The sequence below is a fragment of the Triticum aestivum genome, chromosome 5D, assembly GCF_018294505.1.
Source record: "Triticum aestivum cultivar Chinese Spring chromosome 5D, IWGSC CS RefSeq v2.1, whole genome shotgun sequence".
Classification (NCBI taxonomy): domain Eukaryota; kingdom Viridiplantae; phylum Streptophyta; class Magnoliopsida; order Poales; family Poaceae; genus Triticum; species Triticum aestivum.
In genome coordinates this window covers 371,233,055-371,253,971 of record NC_057808.1, presented here as the reverse complement: position 1 = coordinate 371,253,971, position 20,917 = coordinate 371,233,055, and the positions used below count along the sequence as shown (strand labels likewise).

At 49.9% G+C, this 20,917-nt stretch overlaps 1 protein-coding gene and 1 pseudogene across 1 annotated transcript; one reads left to right on the top strand and one right to left on the bottom strand.

Moving 5' to 3' along the window:
- Window positions 1-865: 865 nt before the first annotated feature.
- On the top strand, window positions 866-15,175 carry LOC123120638 (uncharacterized; annotated as a pseudogene).
- Window positions 15,176-16,383: 1,208 nt separating this feature from the next.
- Window positions 16,384-20,381, bottom strand: LOC123121847 (leucine-rich repeat receptor-like serine/threonine-protein kinase RGI4). Its single transcript, XM_044541923.1, has 2 exons — window positions 17,198-20,381; window positions 16,384-17,086 (listed from the first exon to the last, which is right to left on the bottom strand). The coding sequence occupies exons 1-2, from the start codon at window positions 20,028-20,030 to the stop codon at window positions 16,632-16,634; spliced, it is 3,288 nt and encodes a 1,095-aa protein (XP_044397858.1). The 5' UTR covers window positions 20,031-20,381; the 3' UTR covers window positions 16,384-16,631.
- Window positions 20,382-20,917: the final 536 nt, after the last annotated feature.

The following is a 20,917-nucleotide window of genomic DNA, read 5'->3' as shown; positions in this document are numbered from 1 at the left end:
TACAATGGATTTTGGGTTCTTCCCATAGTCAAAGTCCTGCTCTAAGTCCTGTAAACCTTATATGTCTTCCAAGTTAGGTTGGACTCCTTCTGGCATTGGAACTCCCGTAAGCCGTCCTCGCTACATGGGTCGGATTTCCTTCTGGGCTTCTGTCATTCGGCTCTGGTGGCTCCAAGGGTAAGCCAGCCCTGTCCTTCGGGGTCTTCATCGGGTCTCAACCTTTGGTCTAAGCGTCGGGTCATCCTCGGCGGGGTATATCCCCGACACCGAGGACCGCCGACGACTGAAGAATGGGCCACATAAGCTATTGCCCTTGGCGTGCTCAAGATGGAATCCTCCGAAGACTTGGCGTATACTTCAAGGCATATTCAAATATTCGGCATGTTTATCTCTAGATGCAACCGATCCTGTGTAACCCTAGGTACCCCCCGGCCCCTATATAAGCCAAGTGTTTTAGTCCATAGAGGCGGGTTAGACTCATTCATACGATTTCAAGGTAGATCATCTTGTACTTTGTACCCCATCCACAATCAATACAATACAAGCATGACATAGGGTTTTACCTTTTTGAGAGGGCCCGAACCTGGGGAAATATTGTGTCTCCCTACTTCATGTTACCATCAAGCCGAGATCACCAGCTCGGGAGCCCCTACCCGAGATCTGCCGGATTTAGCTCCGACATCGATGCCGACAAATTATGGTGGCCCTAGGTGCGCCATGCGGTCCACCCTTCAGGCAGATCGGACGGCGCAAAGTTGCCCGAGAGGTTTCCGCTGCACGCAAGCCACAAATGGATGGCACAAAGGGCTTTGTCGCCCATGAAGCGCCTAGGGAGGCTAGTACTCCGGCATATTTTATAGGAGTAATGTTCTACAAGGTACATTGACATCACAACTAATTCCTTACCATATAAGAAAATATATATTATCATACATCCATCCATTCTTTGTGTCTAAACCAAGTCCATTATTAATTATACTGATGGTTAAATTAATCTATATCCATATAAGGAAGATAGGTCATCAAACAATCATTAATTGGATGCAAATCAAGTCCTTAGTTAATGAACATTGATTAAGCGACTGCTTTGTATATCTACTCAAGAAAGAATGGTGCATCGGATGACTATTCAATAAATGTTGAGTGATACACAAGTAAGATGCAATATAAAGCTTCCAAAAATAACATGTCGATCAACTCTATATAAGTTGTGTTCTCTATATGCATGACATACAAGTAAGGAATCACATAGTTACATGTTTCATTGGAAGAAACACAATTCCTTGTACCAATGGGCTATGTTATCCAATCGGTCGTACTGTGATTTTTGTTCATACCTTTCTACCTCACCTTGGTTGAATCGATAGATATTGATGGCAATCATGAGAAGGTAAAAAAAATAGTTTTTGCTTTACACAAGCAACTCTTTCTCAGCCGGTTTATGCATTTGTGTCATTCTGGTATCTACTTGACCAATTAATGAAGAACTACTATTGCTTGTAGTCATATGTTACTATTTTCTGTTACTTGTGTGCCTAATTGAAATCTAGGGAACCACATGTGGAAACAAATAATTAAGTATCTATCGGCGAGTTTGTATGACAATTATATTGCTAACTATGAACTAGAATTTCCATTTGCAGAACACCTTAAGACCTGAAACGTTTCAGTCTCCATGGAGAGTCAATATCGCGGATGTAGGAACCAACATTGTTTCTCATGTACTCTCTATCTATCTATCTATCTCTCTCTCTATCTATCTATCTATCTCTCTATCTCTCTATCTCTATCTCTGTCTATCTCACCTCTGCATTTTCACGTGTTAGATTTGATCCATGTTTTCTTTTTAATTGGCGAGAAAGGTAAACTCGAGTTACTTTTTAAGTTTAACATCCCATACTTAAATCACAAAGAAAAAAATCATGGAAATCCACATTCGTTACTGACTCACCTAAATCGTAATTGGCCTAGCTAAATTATATAAGTGGTTAAAGTAACAAGGTGGTGCCATGTTTTAGTAGTCCCTTGCAACTCTCCATTCAAAACAAGTTATCGCAAGAGGAACGAGCTCTGATTTTATTGAAAATAAAATATTTTCCTAATTAATTAGCAGAAATTAAGCTCGATAAATAGACAAACAATGCTACCAACATATCGATATCGACAGATTTGGAAAGGCACCTAAGCCATGCTCTATAGAAGACTTATCCTAGCATACCAATACAGTGCTAACAATACACTTCACATCTGAGGTAGAGGAGAGAGAGAGAGGGTTAAATGTTGTTTTACCCCTTCCACAAGGCGGAGAGAAAATGTCATCAACCCAAACGCCCGAGAAACACTATCGGCAAAGCACATGAACTATTGTACGCACACTAAAAAGGTCCAGTTGCATAGGAATGACATCGCTCCACGTGGATCAAGCTAGATCTAGTATGAGAAACTCACAAGTCCATTAAAAAATTATACTAGCTCCAAAGGAGGATAGAAAAAATCCCATTGTAAACATCGGGTAGGAGAACCCTGTAAAACTTGTTTGGCCAAGGAGACACGTCCTCACTTATTTATTATATTGTGCTCTATTGTTTTTTTGGTATTCACTAATTTGAGCTTTAATCTTTATCACTAGTATGCAATGTGGCACACTGATCCAGGAAAATTCTATGGCCTCCGAGCTGAAATGAGTATATGGGCTTCACCAAATCAAGAGAACTCTCAAGAATCTGGAGCATCCTTACAGATTTATTGTCAAGATGGAGAAAAATACAACTTAATTCAAACTGGATTTCATGTACAAACATACCACCCATTCTGGTAAACTCAAATGCTTTTCCATGAAATTGCCATTTCAAAATGTGGTTTTGCTTGCAGGTCTCACCCTCTTTGTACAATAACAGAGATATTCGATTCTTTACATATTGGACTGTAAGTGTAATCGATGCCATTTTATTAAGTTCTATAGTACCTCGCTCATACTATAGTTTTCCGTTATTTTGCACTAGTTAGAGGTTGTATCATACTAAATATAAGTCTACGTACGTCCACAATAATACATGTTTCCATTCGTTATTGCCCAGAAAGACTTGAAATCAAGGGGGTGCTACAACTCGCAATGCAAGGGTTTTGTACCTGCAAGTGGAGCTGAATTGGTGCCTGGGCAAGCCATTGCCCCTCCATCAATTCATGGCGAACAAGACCACTACATTAGGCTTAGCCTCAACAAGGTGCACCCTTTCTCCTAGTCTAGAGAATAATATGTCTACACAAGCTTATAAATGTGATAATTACAACTGAAAAGCATGGATTTTATGAATGTGAAAATGAATTATACAATCAGTTGCCATTGGTTATTAAGTAATATGTTGCGGTATATTATTATGTAGAAAGAAATATTACATTACGAGAAATCATGAATTCTAGCTAATTAAAATTAGTTTATGCTCTTCTCATGCATGAAATCTACTATTCATGGATGTCATAATCCCTCGTTGACTACAGGATCAAAATTCAGGAGATTGGGTGGTATATCGTCATGATTTAGAAAAACCATCATTTTTGGGGCATTTTCCGGAGGAGCTTTGCCCCAGAACCCGCCAAATGCAAGCATTGACTGGATTTGTGAATTACTTCAAGAATGTTGGGGATCATTGCAGAAATTTAAAATTTTCTACGCATCACCAAGATCAATCTATGGAGTCATCTAGCAACGAGAGAGAGAGAGGAGTGCATCTACATACCCTTATAGATCGCGAGCGGAAGCGTTCAAGAGAACGGGGTTGATGGAGCCGTACTCGTCGTGATCCAAATCACCGATGATCCTAGCGCCGAACGGACGGCACCTCCGCGTTCAACACACGTACGGAGCGGAGACGTCTCCTCCTTCTTGATCCAGCAAGGGGGAAGGAGAAGTTGATGGAGATCCAGCAGCACGGCGGCGTGGTGGTGGATGCAGCGGGATTCCAGCAGGGCTTCGCCAAGCGCTACTCGAGGAGGAAGAGGTGTCACGGGAGGGAGAGGGAGGCGCCAGGGCTTAGGGTCCGGCTGCCCTCCCTCCCCTCCACTATATATAGGGGCTAGGGGGGCGCATGCCCCCCTTGGAGATCCCATCTAGAGGGGGGCGACCCCCGGGGCGGCGGCCCCTCGGGGCAACGGCCCCCTTAGGGTTTCCAACCAGGGGGGCACATGCCCCATCGGGGGGCAACGGCCCCCTAGGGTTTCCAACCCTAGGCGCCTTGGGCCCTTGGGTGGGGCGCACCAGCCCACCAGGGGCTGGTTTCCACGCCACTTCAGCCCATGGGGCCCTCCGGGATAGGTGGTCCCACCCGGTGGACCCCCGGGACCCTTTCGGTGGTCCCGGTACAATACCGGTGACCCCCGAAACTCTCCTGGTGGCCGAAACTGGACTTCCTATATATAAATCTTTACCTCCGGACCATTCCAGATCTCCTCGTGACGTCCGGGATCTCATCCAGGACTCCGAACAACTTTCAGTTAACCGCATACTAATATCTCTACAACTCTAGCGTCACCGAACCTTAAGTGTGTAGACCCTACGGGTTCGGGAGACACGTAGACATGACCGAGACAACTCTCCGGTCAATAACCAACAGCGGGATCTGGATACCCATGTTGGCTCCCACATGCTCAACGATAATCTCATCGGATGAACCACAATGTCGAGGATTCAATCAATCCCATATACAATTCCCTTTGCCAATCGGTACGATACTTGCCCGAGATTCGATCGTCGGTATACCGATACCTTGTTCAATCTCGTTACGGAAAGTCTCTCTACTCGTTCCCGTAACCAATCATCCTGTGAACAACTCCTTGATCACATTGAGCTCATTATGATGATGTCCTACCGAGTGGGCCCGGAGATACCTCTTCATCATACGGAGTGACAAATCCCAGTCTCGATTCGTGCCAACCCAACAGATACTTTCGGGGATACCCGTAGTGTACCTTTATAGCCACCCAGTTACGTTGTGACGTTTGGCACACCCAAAGTACCCTTACGGTATCCGGGAGTTGCACAATCTCATGGTCTAAGGAAAGGATACTTGACATTAGAAAAGCTTTAGCAAACGAACGACACGATCTAGTGCTATGCTTAGGATTGGGTCTTGTCCATCACATCATTCTCCTAATGATGTGATCCCGTTATCAATGACATCCAACGTCCATGGTTAGGAAACCGTAACCATCTATTGATCAACGAGCTAGTCAACTAGAGGCTCACTAGGGACATGTTATGGTCTATGTGTTCACACATGTATTACAATTTCCGGATAACACAATTATAGCATGAACAATAGACAATTATCATGAACAAGGAAATATAATAATAACCATTTTATTATTGCCTCTAGGGCATATTTCCAACAGTCTCTCACTTGCACTAGAGTCAATAATCTAGTTACATTTTGATGAATCGTACACCCATAGAGTTCTGGTGTTGATCATGTTTCGCCCGTGGAAGAGGTTTAGTCAATGGATCTGCGACATTCAAATCCGTATGCACTTTACAAATATCTATGTCTCCATTTTGAACATTTTCACGAATGGAGTTGAAGCGACGCTTGATGTGCCTGGTCTTCTTGTGAAACCTGGGCGCCTTGGCAAGGGCAATAGCTCCAGTGTTGTCACAGAAGAGAGTCATCGGCCCCGATGCATTGGGAATAACTCCTAGGTCGGCAATGAACTCCATCCAGATTGCTTCATGTGCTGCCTCCGAGGCTGCCATGTACTCCGCTTCACATGTAGATCCCGCCACGACGCTTTGCTTGCAACTGCACCAGCTGACTGCCCCACCATTCAAAATATACACGTATCCGGTTTGTGACTTAGAGTCATCCAGATCTGTGTCGAAGCTAGCATCAACGTAACCCTTCACGACGAGCTCTTCATCACCTCCATAAACGAGAAACATATCCTTAGTCCTTTTCAGGTACTTCAGGATGTTCTTGACCGCTGTCCAGTGTTCCATGCCGGGATTACTTTGGTACCTTCCTACCAAACTTATGGCAAGGTTTACATCAGGTCTGGTACACAGCATGGCATACATAATAGACCCTATGGCCGAGGCATAGGGGATGACACTCATCTTTTCTCTATCTTCTGCCGTGGTCGGGCATTGAGCCGTGCTCAATCTCACACCTTGCAATACAGGCAAGAACCCCTTCTTGGACTGATCCATATTGAACTTCTTCAATATCTTGTCAAGGTACGTGCTTTGTGAAAGACCAATGAGGCGTCTCGATCTATCTCTATAGATCTTGATGCCTAATATATAAGCAGCTTCTCCAAGGTCCTTCATTGAAAAACACTTATTCAAGTAGGCCTTTATGCTTTCCAAGAATTCTATATCATTTCCCATCAATAGTATGTCATCCACATATAATATGAGATACGCTACAGAGCTCCCACTGACTTTCTTGTAAACACAGGCTTCTCCATAAGTCTGCGTAAACCCAAACGCTTTGATCATCTCATCAAAGCGAATGTTCCAACTCTGAGATGCCTGCACCAGCCCATAGATTGAGCGCTGGAGCTTGCATACCTTGTCAGCATTCTTAGGATCGACAAAACCTTCCGGCTGCATCATATACAATTCTTAAGGAAGCCGTTAAGGAATGCCGTTTTGACGTCCATTTGCCATATTTCATAATCGTAGATTGCAGCAATTGCTAACATGATTTGGACGGACTTCAGCTTCGCTACTGGTGAGAAGGTCTCATCGTAGTCAACTCCTTGAACTTGTCGATAACCATAGCGACAAGTCAAGCTTTATAGATGGTAACATTTACATCCGCGTCCGTCTTCTTCTTAAAGATCCATTTATTTTCTATCGCTCGCCGATCATCGGGCAAGTCTGTCAAAGTCCATACTTTGTTTTCATACATGGATCCTATCTCGGATTGCATGGCTTCAAGCCATTTGTTGGAATCTGGGCCCGCCATTGCTTCTTCATAGTTCGAAGGTTCACCGTTGTCCAACAACATGATTTCCATGATAGGGTTGTCGTACCACTCTGGTGCGGAACGTGTCCTTGTGGACCTACGAAGTTCAGTGGTAACTTGATCATGATCATCATCATTAACTTCCTCTCTAGTCGGTGCAGGCACCACAAAAACATTTTCTTGTGCTGCGCTACTTTCTGGTTCGAGAGGGGTCATCTCATCAAGTTCCACTTTCCTCCCACTTACTTCTTTCGAGAGAAACTCTTTCTCCAGAAAGGACCCGTTCTTGGCAACGAAGATCTTGCCTTCGGATCTGAGGTAGAAGGTATACCCAATGGTTTCCTTAGGGTATCCTATGAAGACGCATTTTTTCGACTTGGGTTCGAGCTTTTCAGGTTGAAGTTTCTTGACATAAGCATCGCATCCCCAAACTTTAAGAAACGACAACTTCGGTTTCTTTCCAAACCATAATTCATACGGTGTCGTCTCAACGGATTTCGACGGAGCCCTACTTAAAGTGAATGCGGCAGTCTCTAAAGCATAACCCCAGAATGATAGCGGTAGATCGGTAAGAGACATCATAGATCGCACCATATCCAATAGAGTGCGATTACGATGTTCGGACACACCATTACGCTGAGGTGTTCCAGGCGACGTGAGTTGTGAAACAATTCCACATTTCCTTAAGTGTGTGCCAAATTCGTGACTCAAATATTCCCCTCCACGATCTGATCGTAAGAACTTTATTTTCCTGTCACATTGATTCTCAACCTCACTCTGAAATTCCTTGAACTTTTCAAAGGTCTCAGACTTGTGTTTCATTAAGTAGACATACCCATATCTACTTAAGTCATCAGTGAGGGTGAGAACATAACGATAGCCACCGAGGGCCTCAACGCTCACTGGACCGCACACATCAGTATGTATGATTTCCAATAAGTTGGTTGCTCACTCCATTGTTCCGGAGAACGGAGTCTTGGTCATTTTGCCCATGAGGCATGGTTCGCACGTGTCAAATGATTCATAATCAAGAGACTCCAAAAGTCCATCTGCATGGAGTTTCTTCATGCGTTTGACACCAACGTGACCAAGGCGGCAGTGCCACAAGTATGTGGGACTATCATTATCAATTACATTTCTTGGCACTCACACTATGAATATGTGTAACATCACGTTCAAGATTCATTAAGAATAAACCATTGACCAGCGGGGCATGACCATAAAACATATCTCTCATATAAATAGAACAACCATTATTCTCGGATTTAAATGAGTAGCCATCTCGCATCAAACGAGATCCAGATACAATGTTCATGCTCAAAGCTGGCACTAAATAACAATTATTGAGGTTTAAAACTAATCTCGTAGGTAAATGTAGAGGTAGCGTGCCGACGGCGATCACATCGACCTTGGAACCATTCCCGACGCGCATCGTCACCTCGTCCTTCGCCAGTCTCCGCTTATTCCGCAGCTCCTGCTTTGAGTTACAAATATGAGCAACCGCACCGGTATCAAATACCCAGGAGCTACTACGAGCGCTGGTTAGGTACACATCAATAACATGTATATCACATATACCTTTGGTATTGCCGGCCTTCTTATCCGCTAAGTACATGGGGCAGTTCCGCTTCCAGTGACCGTTTCCCTTGCAATAAAAGCACTCAGTCTCAGGCTTGGGCCATTCTTTGTCTTCTTCCCGGCAACTTGCTTACCGGGCGCGGCAACTCCCTTGCCGTCTTTCTTGAAGTTCTTCTTACCCTTGCCTTTCTTGAACTTAGTGGTTTTATTCACCATCAACACTTGATGTTCCTTCTTGATCTCCACCTCCGCTGATTTCAGCATTGAATATACCTCAGGAATGGTCTTTTCCATCCCCTGCATATTGAAGTTCATCACAAAGCTCTTGTAGCTGGTGGAAGCGACTGAAGGATTCTGTCAATGACCGCGTCATCCGGGAGATTAACTCCCAGCTGAGACAAGCGGTTGTGCAACCCAGACATTTTGAGTATGTGTTCGCTGACGGAACTATTCTCCTCCATCTTACAACTGTAGAACTTGTCGGAGACTTCATATCTCTCGACCCGGGCATGAGCTTGGAAAACCATTTTCAGCTCTTGGAACATCTCATATGCTCCGTGCTGCTCGAAACGCTTTTGGAGCCCCGGTTCTAAGCTGTAAAGCATGCCGCACTGAACCAGGGAGTAATCATCAACACGTGTTTGCCAGGCGTTCATAATGTCTTGGTTTGCTGGGACGGGTGCTTCACCTAGCGGTGCTTCAAGGACATATGCTTTCTTGGCAGCTATGAGGATAATCCTCAAGTTCCGGACCCAGTCCGTATAGTTGCTACCATCGTCTTTCAGCTTGGTTTTCTCTAGGAATGCGTTGAAGTTGAGGTTGACATTAGCGTGGGCCATTTGATCTACAAGACATATTGTAAAGATTTTAGACTAAGTTCATGATAATTAAGTTCATCTAATCAAATTATTAATGAACTCCCACTCAGACAGACATCCCTCTAGTCATCTAAGTGATACACAACTAGGTCGTGTCCGATCATCACGTGAGACACACTAGTCATCATCGGTGAACATCTTCATGTTGATCGTATCTGCTATACGACTCATGTTCGACCTTTCGGTCTCTTGTGTTCCGAGGCCATGTCTGTACATGCTAGGCTCGTCAAGTCAACCTAAGTGTATTGCGTGTGTAAATCTGGCTTACACCCGTTGTATGCGAACGTTAGAACCTATCACACCCGATCATCACGTGGTGCTTCGGAACAACGAACCTTCGCAACGGTGCACAGTTAGGGGGAACACTTTCTTGAAATTTTAGCGGGGGATCATCTTATTTATGCTACCGTCGTTCTAAGCAAATAAGATGTAAAACATGATAAACATTACATGCAATCAAATAGTGACATGATATGGCCAATATCATTTTGCTCCTTTTGATCTCCATCTTCGGGGCGCCATGTTCATCATTGTCACTGGCATGACACCATGATCTCCATCATCGTGTCTTCATGAAGTTGTCTCGCCAACTATTACTTATACTACTATGGCTAACGGTTAGCAATAAAGTAAAGTAATTACATGACGTCTCAGTTGACACGCATGTCATAAATAAATTAAGACAACTCCTATGGCTCCTGCCAGTTGTCATACTCATCGACATGCAAGTCGTGATTCCTATTACAAGAACATGATCAATCTCATACATCACATATATCATTCATCACATTCTTCTGGCCATATCACATCACATGACACATGCCGCAAAAACAAGTTAGACGTCCTCTAATTGTTGTTGCAAATTTTTACGTGGCTGCTATAGGTTTCTAGCAAGAACGTTTCTTACCTACGCCAAAACCACAACGTGATATGCCAATTTCTATTTACCCTTCATAAGGACCCTTTTCATCGAATCCGATCCGACTAAAGTGGGAGAGACAGACGCCCGCTAGCCACCTTATGCAACTAGTGCATGTCAGTCGGTGGAACCTGTCTCACATAAGCGTACGTGTAAGGTCGGTCCGGGCCGCTTCATCCCACGATGCCGCCGAATCAAGATAATACTAGTAACTGAAAGAACATGCGGTGCCCCCCATGTTTGGTTTTGGTAATTGATGACAATCTCTATGGACTAATGGTTGCCTTGAGTTATATTTGAAGGATTTGTCGATAGGCATTTCTTGAAGTTCATGTGTTGGTTTCAAGGAGTTTATGTGGTGACCAAGGTGTTATTAAGGAATTATCCAAAGATTGGTCATGTGAGAGTTGAGCTTATTGCAAGCATGTCTTGGAGAAGAAGATTGTGTGATCATTCATGTATATCTTCAAGACATCATCCAAATGAAGAGAGTTGAAAAGATTCATGGTTGATCAAGACTAAGTCAAGAGTGAATCAACTTGATCAACTCACAAAGCGTAGAAGATGTACCGAGAGGGATCAAGCGACCCCATGGTGTGGTGAGCATTGTCAATTACGCTTTGTGTACTAACCCATGATCTTCGTGAGAGTTCTTTGTGGGGTTAGGTTGCGGTGTGCAAGTTCAAGTGAAGCATCATGAAGAGATCAAATGCTTGAAGCTTGCCGTCCATTGTGGTGACAATGGACTTGTGAAGATGTGCGGAAGAGTGGCTCACCCATAGTGGAGCATGGGGGAGCAATCAACTAGTCTTCATCGAGCCAACGCAACCAAGGAAGGTGGTCCAACTTGAGGGAGTCAAGATCGTCATCATCTAGCTCAAGTGGACCATGTGCAAGGCAAAGGTTTGCTCTTGATAGGTTTTCTATTTTACCGGTCTCATGATGGTAGGTGGGAGACCGGGTTATAGGACCGATTGCCGTACTATCAAGGGGGGCTCTCGATGAGTAGCTTGATCGTATCGTTCATAGAGAGCTCAAACCATTGCATCCTTGCATCATCTTTATTGGTTCTTGTTTGGTTCTTCTCTTTGTGAGTTTTGGAGCTTATGGTCATCTTGATGACAAGCTCGAGTTCATCGAAAACGGAGTTCACTCGCATCTTCTATGATGTTTTCGATTTTGGAGGTTATGCCGGTTCTTCTCGGTTGGAGGTTTCACTCCTCTATTTGTTGGCATACCTCCCCTGCTCGCTGTTTTGATGCTACTCGTCTTCCTCAATCCAACAAGCTTGAGTTTGCTCAATTTGGAGCTCATATGCAGAAGTTATGGCAGTTTTGGTTTCCTAGCGGTAGTACCGCGGGCCGGAGCGGTAGTACCGCTCCTGAGCGGTAGTACCACTGGTAGCCCCCAGCCATAGTACCGCTGCAGCCTCGTGCTAGTACCGCCTCGATTCGAGGAGTCTTTTTCATGTCGGGTTTTACGGTACTGGCCACGGCAGTGGGGGGCCGTTGTTCCGCTCGTATGCGGTAGTACCGCCCTGACGCCGCGGTAGTACCGCTCTGGGCCCAGCGGTAGTACCGCGAGGGGGAGCGGTAGTACCGCTTATAGGGGCAAGCGGTAGTACCGCTGGCCAACCGGTAGTACCGCTCTCTGCGGGGCTGAAGTGGGGGTAACGGTTGGATTGTTCCCCCCACTATATAAGGAGGTCTTCTTCCCCAATGAACCTTATCTCTAGAGCTCGTGTTCTTCCCCCATTGTTGACCTTCTTCGAGCTTGCTAACTCTCAATCCCTCCATGGATTCTTGCTAGTTTTTGAGGGAAAAGAGAGAGGAGATCTAGATCCACATTTCCACCAATCACTTTCTCCTCTATGTGAGGGGAACCCATTGGATCTAGATCTTGGAGTTCTTGGTGTTCTCCTTCTTGTTCTTCCTCTCTTTTTCCTCCCTAGCATTAGTTGCTTCGGTGGGATTTGAGAGAGAAGGACTTGGGCACTCCGTGTGCCCTTGCCATTGCATTTGGTGCATCGGTTTGAGTTCTCCACGGTGATACGTGGAAGTTACAAGTTGAGAATCTTATTACTCTTGGGTGCTTGGTGCCCTTGAGCTTGTTCCTCTTGGGTGCTTGGGCGCCCTAGACGGTTGGTGGTGTTCGGAGCTCAATCATTGTGGTGTAAAGCTCCGGGCAAGCGTCGGGGTCTCCAATTAGGTTGTGGAGATCGCCCCGAGCAATTTGACGGGTACCGGTGACCGCCCCCAAGGGTTGCCAAAGTGTACGGGTTCGGTGACCGCCCCCAAGGGTTGCCATTTGTACGGGTTCGGTGACCGCCCTCAAGGGTCCCTTAGTGGAATCACAGCATCTTGCATTATGCGAGGGCGTGAGGAGATTACGGTGGCCCTAGTGGCTTCTTGGGGAGCATTGTGCCTCCACACCGCTCCAAACGGAGATTAGCATCCGCAAGGGTGTGAACTTCGGGATACATCGTCGTCTCCGCGTGTCTCGGTTATCTCTTACCCGAACCCTTTACTTATGCACTTTACTTTGTGATAGCCATATTGTCTCTTGTCATATATCTTGCTATCACTTAGTTGATTATCTTGCTTAGCATAAGTTGTTGGTGCACATAGGTGAGCCTAGTTGTTGTAGGTTTTGTGCTTGTCAAATTAACCGCTAGGTTTATTCCGCATTTGTTCAAGCCTAAACTGTAATTATTTTAAAGCGCCTATTCACCCCCCCCCCCTCTAGGTGACATCCACGATCTTTCAGTAACGGCAAGTAAATTGACAAAATCGACGCCCACAACAACTTGTGTTCTACTCGTGCATAGAAACTACGCATAGACCTAGCTCATGATGCCACTGTTGGGGATCGTTGCAGAAATTTAAAATTTTCTATGCATCACCAAGATCAATCTATGGAGTCATCTAGCAACGAGAGAGAGAGGAGTGCATCTACATACCCTTGTAGATCATGAGTGGAAGCGTTCAAGAGAACGGGGTTGATGGAGTCGTACTCGTCGTGTTCCAAATCACCGATGGTCCTAGCGCCGAACGGACGGCACCTCCGTGTTCAACACATGTACGGAGCGGAGACGTCTCCTCCTTCTTGATCCAGCAAGGGGGGAGGAGAAGTTGATGGAGATCCAGCAGCACGACGGCGTGGTGGTGGATGCAGCGGGATTCCAGCAGGGCTTCGCCAAGCGCTACTCGAGGAGGAAGAGGTGTCACGGGAGGGAGAGGGAGGCGCCAGGGCTTAGGGTCCGGCTGCCCTCCCTCCCCTCCACTATATATAGGGGCTAGGGGGGTGCATGCCCCCCTTGGAGATCCCATCTAGAGGGGGGCCGGCGGCCCCTCGGGGCAACGGCCCCCTTAGGGTTTCCAACCAGGGGGGCGCATGCCCCCTCGGGGGGCAACGGCCCCCTAGGGTTTCCAACCCTAGGCGCCTTGGGCCCTTGGGTGGGGCGCACCAGCCCACCAGGGGCTGGTTCCCACGCCACTTCAGCCCACGGGGCCCTCCGGGATAGGTGGCCCCATCCGGTGGACCCCCGGGACCCTTCCGGTGGTCCCGGTACAATACCGGTGACCCCCGAAACTCTTCCCGTGGCTGAAACTGGACTTCCTATATATAAATCTTTACCTCCGGACCATTCCGGAACTCCTCGTGACGTTCGGGATCTCATCCGGGACTCCGAACAACTTTTGGTTAACCGCATACTAATATCTCTACAACTCTAGCGTCACCGAACCTTAAGTGTGTAGACCCTACGGGTTCGGGAGATACGTAGACATGACCGAGACAACTCTCCGATCAATAACCAACAGTGGGATCTGGATACCCATGTTGGCTCCCACATGCTCCACGATAATCTCATCGGATGAACCACGATGTCGAGGATTCAATCAATCCCGTATACAATTCCCTTTGTCAATTGGTACGATACTTGCCCGAGATTCGATCGTCGGTATACCGATACCTTATTCAATCTCGTTACGGCAAGTCTCTTTACTCGTTCCCGTAACACATCATCTTGTGAACAACTCCTTGATCACATTGAGCTCATTATGATGATGTCCTACCGAGTGGGCCCAGAGATACCTCTTCGTCATACGGAGTGACAAATCCCAGTCTCGATTCGTGCCAACCCAACAAATAATTTCGGGGATACTCGTAGTGTACCTTTATAGCCACCCAGTTACGTTGTGACGTTCTGCACACCCAAAGTACCCTTACGGTATCCGGGAGTTGCACAATCTCATGGTCTAAGGAAAGGATACTTGACATTAGAAAAGCTTTAGCAAACGAACTACACGATCTAGTGCTATGCTTAGGATTGGGTCTTGTCCATCACATCATTCTCCTAATGATGTGATCCCGTTATCAATGACATCCAATGTCCATGGTAAGGAAACCGTAACCATCTATTGATCAACGAGCTAGTCAACTAGAGGCTCACTAGGGACATGTTATGGTCTATGTGTTCACACATGTATTATGATTTCCGGATAACACAATTATAGCATGAACAATAGACAATTATCATGAATAAGGAAATATAATAATAACCATTTTATTATTGCCTCTAGGGCATATTTCCAACAAAGAATGCACATGGTCCTCCTATGGGTAGCGGCCACTTTCCCAATGATGATGATAAAAGATCAGCCTACTTCAGGCGGGTTAAGAACTACAACTCCAAGGGCCAAGCTTTCAACCCCTTTAACACTCAAATGGTCTGTTTAGTTGATAGGCCAGATTGTTATAACGTAGATGATTTCCTTCTTGAATTTAAGGAGGGTTATTCATTCCACTATGGTGGACCAAGTGGTTGTATTGGCTGACAACATATGTCGTACTACTTCTTGGGGTTCAATAAATAAAAGTATGTTCCTTAATGGGAAACAATGTCCCTTATTTCATTTATTTTCCAAACTCAAGTTTGGTAATTATGTTGACCATCAAAAATATATTGAGTTTATTAAATCTTGGTTTTGCCTGCACACTTGAGCCATGGCCAATGTGGGACGCGGGTTGACTACTCCCGCGCCCTGCTCTGGTCTGTGCTCCTAAGGTACGCGAGAAACATGGAAGCCTCCCATGCTCGTTCTTGTCTCCCCCACCATCACCAGCACAAAAAAAGTCCCCATATGCAAGCATGCAATATGAAATGGTTCGCATTATCATAGCATACTGTCCCACGGACCACAATACTACCTCTCTATCTCATTTCTATGTGGAGATGAAGTGGCCGTCCCTATGTCTTCCGATTGCGCCCTTATACCTCTGCTCGTCGTACCTCTTCACTATGTCACCATCGCCCTTGTCCCTCTCACCAATCAACAGACATGGCTGCTTCCTCGTTGTTCTCCTCCGGTGCTCGCTGTTGTCCTTTCTTGATCCTCGGCGGTGCCATGTACGCCCGTCGCATGTCCAAGACGGTGTCTTCTTCGGATTGGATCGAGTCCTGACATCCACTTGTCACTTCCTCTTAGGCGCTCAGAGTGGATGATGCGTCGATAAGAGAAGCTCTGCAGAAGTAGTGGTCTTTGAAGGTGACCGGCGTCGGCAGTGACGCGGTGTCGTGTATTAGATTAGGACAGGCCCTTTTGTGTTATAGTTTGCTTTGCGGTGGTGCCAGTCTTTGGTCTTTCCCGGATGTGGTGTGTGTGATACACTTGGTGTTCGCAGCGAGTGATAGTTTTCTTGTAATCGACACTCTGTCTATAAGGCGCACTAAAAAAATCTCAATCCATATATCCCGTCGACACGAAGCGGACGTGCGAACCGGAGCGGGGGAGAACCCACCCCACTGTTCCCCGATCGCGCGCGCGCGCCACATTCCAAAACCCTCGACGGCGCCCACTCATCATTAAACGATCGTCCGTCCGCATCACCCACCAATCATCAGCAAGTCATGTCCATCTCGATGCAGCAAGCAAAGCGAGCAAGTCCAAACAGAGCCCAGGACCAGCAGGTCCCAATTCGGAAAGGGCCCACGCTCCACAGTCCACGGGAACAGTGCCGCGGCATGTTCCGCCCGCGCTCCACACGACCAAAGAACCAAGATTCATGCCGTAGGGTATGTACAAGGCCAGAGATGATTGATTACACCTAAGTACATCCTCGATTGATTAATTACTTACCAGGCTTGATCTACACACATCCTCCACTAATCAACGAATTATTGAGTAACTAATTACTAGTAGCATTTGCTGATGCTGTTCGCTAAATTTGCCGATCGAGCTCGCTAGTTACTGAACGCTACTGCTCGATCGGCACCAAAACTGAAGATCGGTCTCAGGCGGAGTAGTCCGAGACGGCGAACGAGTCGCCGCTGGAGTGCGCGCCGCCCCGGGCCGGCGACAGCATCGGCGCGGCCGCGGCGGAGGGCAGCGTGGTCGCGGGCGGCGGCGGCTTGGCGTCGTCGGCCGCGGCGGGGCGCCGGATCTCCTCGAGCAGCGCCACGACGTCCTTCATCGCGGGCCGGTCGTCCGCGCGGCGGGACACGCAGAGCGCGGCCACGGCCAGCGCCTGCCGCATCTCGTGCGCGTCGGCCTCGCCGGCGCTCTCCCTCAGCCGCGCGTCCAGGATCTCGTCGTCGCTCCCGCGCTTCGCCTGCACCCACTGCACCAGGTGCGCGCCGCCCGGCAGCGTCGGGTCCAGCGGGTGCCGCCCCGTCAGCACCTCCAGCAGCACCACCCCGAAGCTGTACACGTCGCTCTTCTCGCTGATCCGCTGCATCGACGCGTACTCTGCACACCCCCAAAAACCAGACAAAAATGTCAGAAACAATCAAACAATCAGGTTCAAACTGTACTCCAGTAATGGCAGTACGATCTTGCAAGTGCGACGAGGTTTTGGACCTGGCGCCATGTAGCCGTAGGAGCCGGCGATGCGCTGCGGCTTGGACGAGGAGTCGTCAAGCTTGCCCTGCCCGGAGGAGAGGATGCGGGCGAGGCCGAAGTCGGCGAGGTACGGCTCGTAGGCCGGGCCGAGCAGCACGTTCATCGACTTGATGTCCCCGTGCAGGATGGCCGGCACGCAGTCGTGGTGGAGGTACGCCACAGCGTGGGCGACCCCGAGCGCCACGTCGTACCGCGCGCCCCACTCGGCCGTGGGCGCGCCCTTGGCGCCCCCGACGACGCCGCCGTGGAGCAGGCCGCTCAGGTTGCCGTTGGGCAGGTAGCTGTAGAACAGGAGCCGCGTGCTGCTCCCGCCGTTGGCCGCCCAGCCCAGCAGCCGGACGATGTTGCGGTGCCGGATGGAGCCCAGCGCGGCGATCTCGCTGCGGAAGGCCAGGCCGGCGGTCTGCTCGTCCGGCGACCACATCTTCTTCACCGCGATGGTGTAGCCGTTGGGGGTGTCCACCCTGTACACCACGCCGGAGCTGCCGGTGCCGATCACGTTCGCGGACGTCAGCCCGCGGAGCACGTCGTCCATGGATATGTCCAGCTTCTGGTACAGCGTCACCTCCCACGTGCCGTGGCCGTCCACCGGGGCGCTGCCGCGGCCGCCGCGGCGCGCGCGGGCGAGCATGTAGGTGGCGGCCACCAGGAACGCCGCGCTGACAACGGCCAGCACGGACATGGTTATCTTGAGCGTCGTGAGGGCGCCCCGCCGGGAAGATTCGTCGGAGCCATCGCCGACGACGAGGTGGCGGTTGCCGGCGAGGTCGCTGAGCGGCAACTTCTGGAAGAAGGGGGTGTTCGGGAGCTCGCCGGAGAAGGCGTTGTACGAGATGTTGAGCGTCACGAGGTTCTGCAACGCCGCGAGCGGGTCGAGGCTCCCGGACAGCCCGTTGTGCGACAGGTCGAGGCTGCCGAGCTTGTCAAGGCCGGCGAACTGCGGCGGTATCTCACCGGAGAGACGGTTGCAACTGAGGTTAAGCGAAATCTCCAACGACTGGAGCGCCCCGAGCTCCGCGGGGATGCCACCAGAGAACGCGTTGTCACCGAGGTCCAGCAGCTGGAGCTTCTCGCAAGAACCGAGCTCCGGCGGGATGCCGCCGGTCAGCCGATTCTTCGCCAAGTAAAGCTTGGTCAACTCCGGCATCGAGGCAACGCTGGACCTCAGCTGCCCGGAGAGCTGGTTGTCGGATACGTCAACGAGCTGGAGGCTGCGCGGCAGCGCGGCAGGCAATGCGCCGGACAGAGCATTGGAGTGCAGGTCGAGGAATTCGAGGCTGCCGCACCCGGAAATGGCCGCCGGCACCGGGCCGACGAGGTGGTTCTCGCTCATGTCGAGGAAATTGAGGTTCTTCAGGTTGCCGATCTCGGCGGGTATCGTGCCGGACAGCCGGTTGCCGTTGAGCCGCAGCCGGTAGAGGTTGGTGCAGTTGCCGATGTCGGGCGGCACGACCCCGGAGAGCTCGTTGCTCAGCAGCAGCAGCTTCGTCAAGTTCTGCAGCCCGAATAGCTCCTTCGGGATCGGCCCGGTGAGGTTGTTGTACGAGAGGTCCACCGACTGGAGGCTCGCGCACTGGGCGAGGCCCGCCGGCACGCCGCCAGTGAGGCCGTTTTTCCACGCATAGAACAGCGTGAGGTTCCCGAGCTTCGGGAAGTCGAGGCGGATCTCCCCGGAGAGCGCGTTGTTGTCGAGCTCGATGTCCGTCAGCGAGGTGCAGTTGGACAGCTCCGCCGGGATGGCGCCGGTGAGCCGGTTCGTGCTCAGCTGCAGCTGCTGGAGGTTCGGCAGCCGGCCCAAGGTGGCCGGAATGCTGCCGGAGAGAGAATTCAGCGAGAGGTCGATGAGTGTGAGCTCCTCGCACTGGCCGAGCTCCGGCGGGATCGCGCCGACGAGCTGGTTCTGCCAGAGCAGCAGCGACTGCAGCTTCCGGAGCCGGCCAAGCTGCGGTGGTATCGCGCCCGAAAGAGAATTCTGGTAGAGGTAGAGGCTGGTGAGCTCGGTGCAGTTGCCGATGGACTCCGGGATGCCGCCGGAGAGCATTGTGGTGTAGATGGCAATGGTCTGGATCTTCTTGAGCTGCCCGATCGTCTCCGGGAGGCTCCCGGACATGCCGGTCTCGGCGAGGCCGATCATGGTGAGGTCGGCGCAGCCGCCGATCTCCTTGGGCAGCGGGCCCTTGAGCGCCTGGTTCCCGCCGGCGCGGATGACCTGCAGCTTCTTGAGCCTCCCGATGCTCGCCGGGATCGCGCCGCTCAGCTCGTTGTCGTAGAGCGTGAGGTGCGTGAGGCTGGCGAGGTCGCCGAGGTCGTCGGGGATGGCGCCGCGCAGGGAATTGGTGTTGAGCGCGAGCGTCTCGAGCTTGGCGAGGCGGCAGAGCTCGGGCGGGATCGCGCCCGTGAGCTGGTTCTTGCTGAGGTCGAGCGTGACCAGCCCGCCGTACCCGCCGATCTCCGGCGGGATCGGGCCCGTGAGGTTCGTGCCGGACAGCACCAGCGTGGTGAGCGACGGCGCGAGCGGCAGCAGGTTGGCCGGGAGCGGGCCACGCAGGTCGACGCCGGTGACGCTCAGCGACACGACGGCGCCGCGCGCGTCGCACGACACGCCGAGCCACCGGCACGGGGAAGCGTCCGACGCCCTCCACGAGTCGAGCGCGCCGCCCGCCGGGCGCAGCGACCGCCGCCACTCCAGCAGGGCCCGGCCCTGCTCATTGACGCACCGGCACGGGGCGACCAGCAGCGCGGCGCAGGCGAGCGATACAAGCAGCGCGAGGGCGCAGGAGCGCGGCGGCATTGGCGCCCGGTGACCGACGAGGCGAGCTGCGGCGCGTGCGAGGTGGACGAACGGACGGATGGATGGTTTGATTTGGTGATGCGATGGGGATGTGGCGTGGCGCCTCCTATTGCTGTCGTTGGGATTGTAGAGGGGGAGACCGCCCCATGATTAGTTTATACTCCTAGACAAGAAGGGGATTAGAGATCTGGATCCAAATGAGCACAGATTAAGTAGCTAATCCCGTTTGTTTTTATCATCAAAATCTAAAGATTTTGGCTTCTGCAGTGCAGTGCAGTGTGGTGTGGTGTGCAGTGAGTGGTGGGAACATGGGAGGAAGGTGGCGGTGGCGCTGCCATCATCTGCACCGCACACATATGTTTAAGCCAACTTGGTGTACTTATTATTACTGCTGCGATGCCATGACAGTGCCCCTAACCACATTTGTTAATGGCTCCCGAGGTGAAAAACATCTGCTCCTTCTCGTGCTCTGTGAAAACACCAGGCTCCTAATTCCCTCGGTAATCCAACTCTTCTTCTATCCGTTCGTGATTTGTGGGGCATTTGTGCAGTGTCAGGCTCAATCAGGTAAACCTGGTTCCTTTGTACTGCCCCTGCATTTAGGCAGGGGTTGACAGTGGCTGTTACTACTCTTTTTAGCATGTGCAGGACGCATGACCCTTTCTTTGTGTGTTAGGTTAACCTTCTAAATGTTTCGGATGGTCTGAACCCTGAACCGCTTGCTTTGCGGCTGCCTCTTTGCATGGTGTGCAAGTGTTCTTCTGTAGATCTGCTACTTTACACTTTACAGTGACGGTAAAATACTAACTGCAGCTGTAACTTTTTTTTAACTTGAACTGCATTTCGTGCCCGATTACTGTACCTCCCATTTTCCCAACAGTACAAAT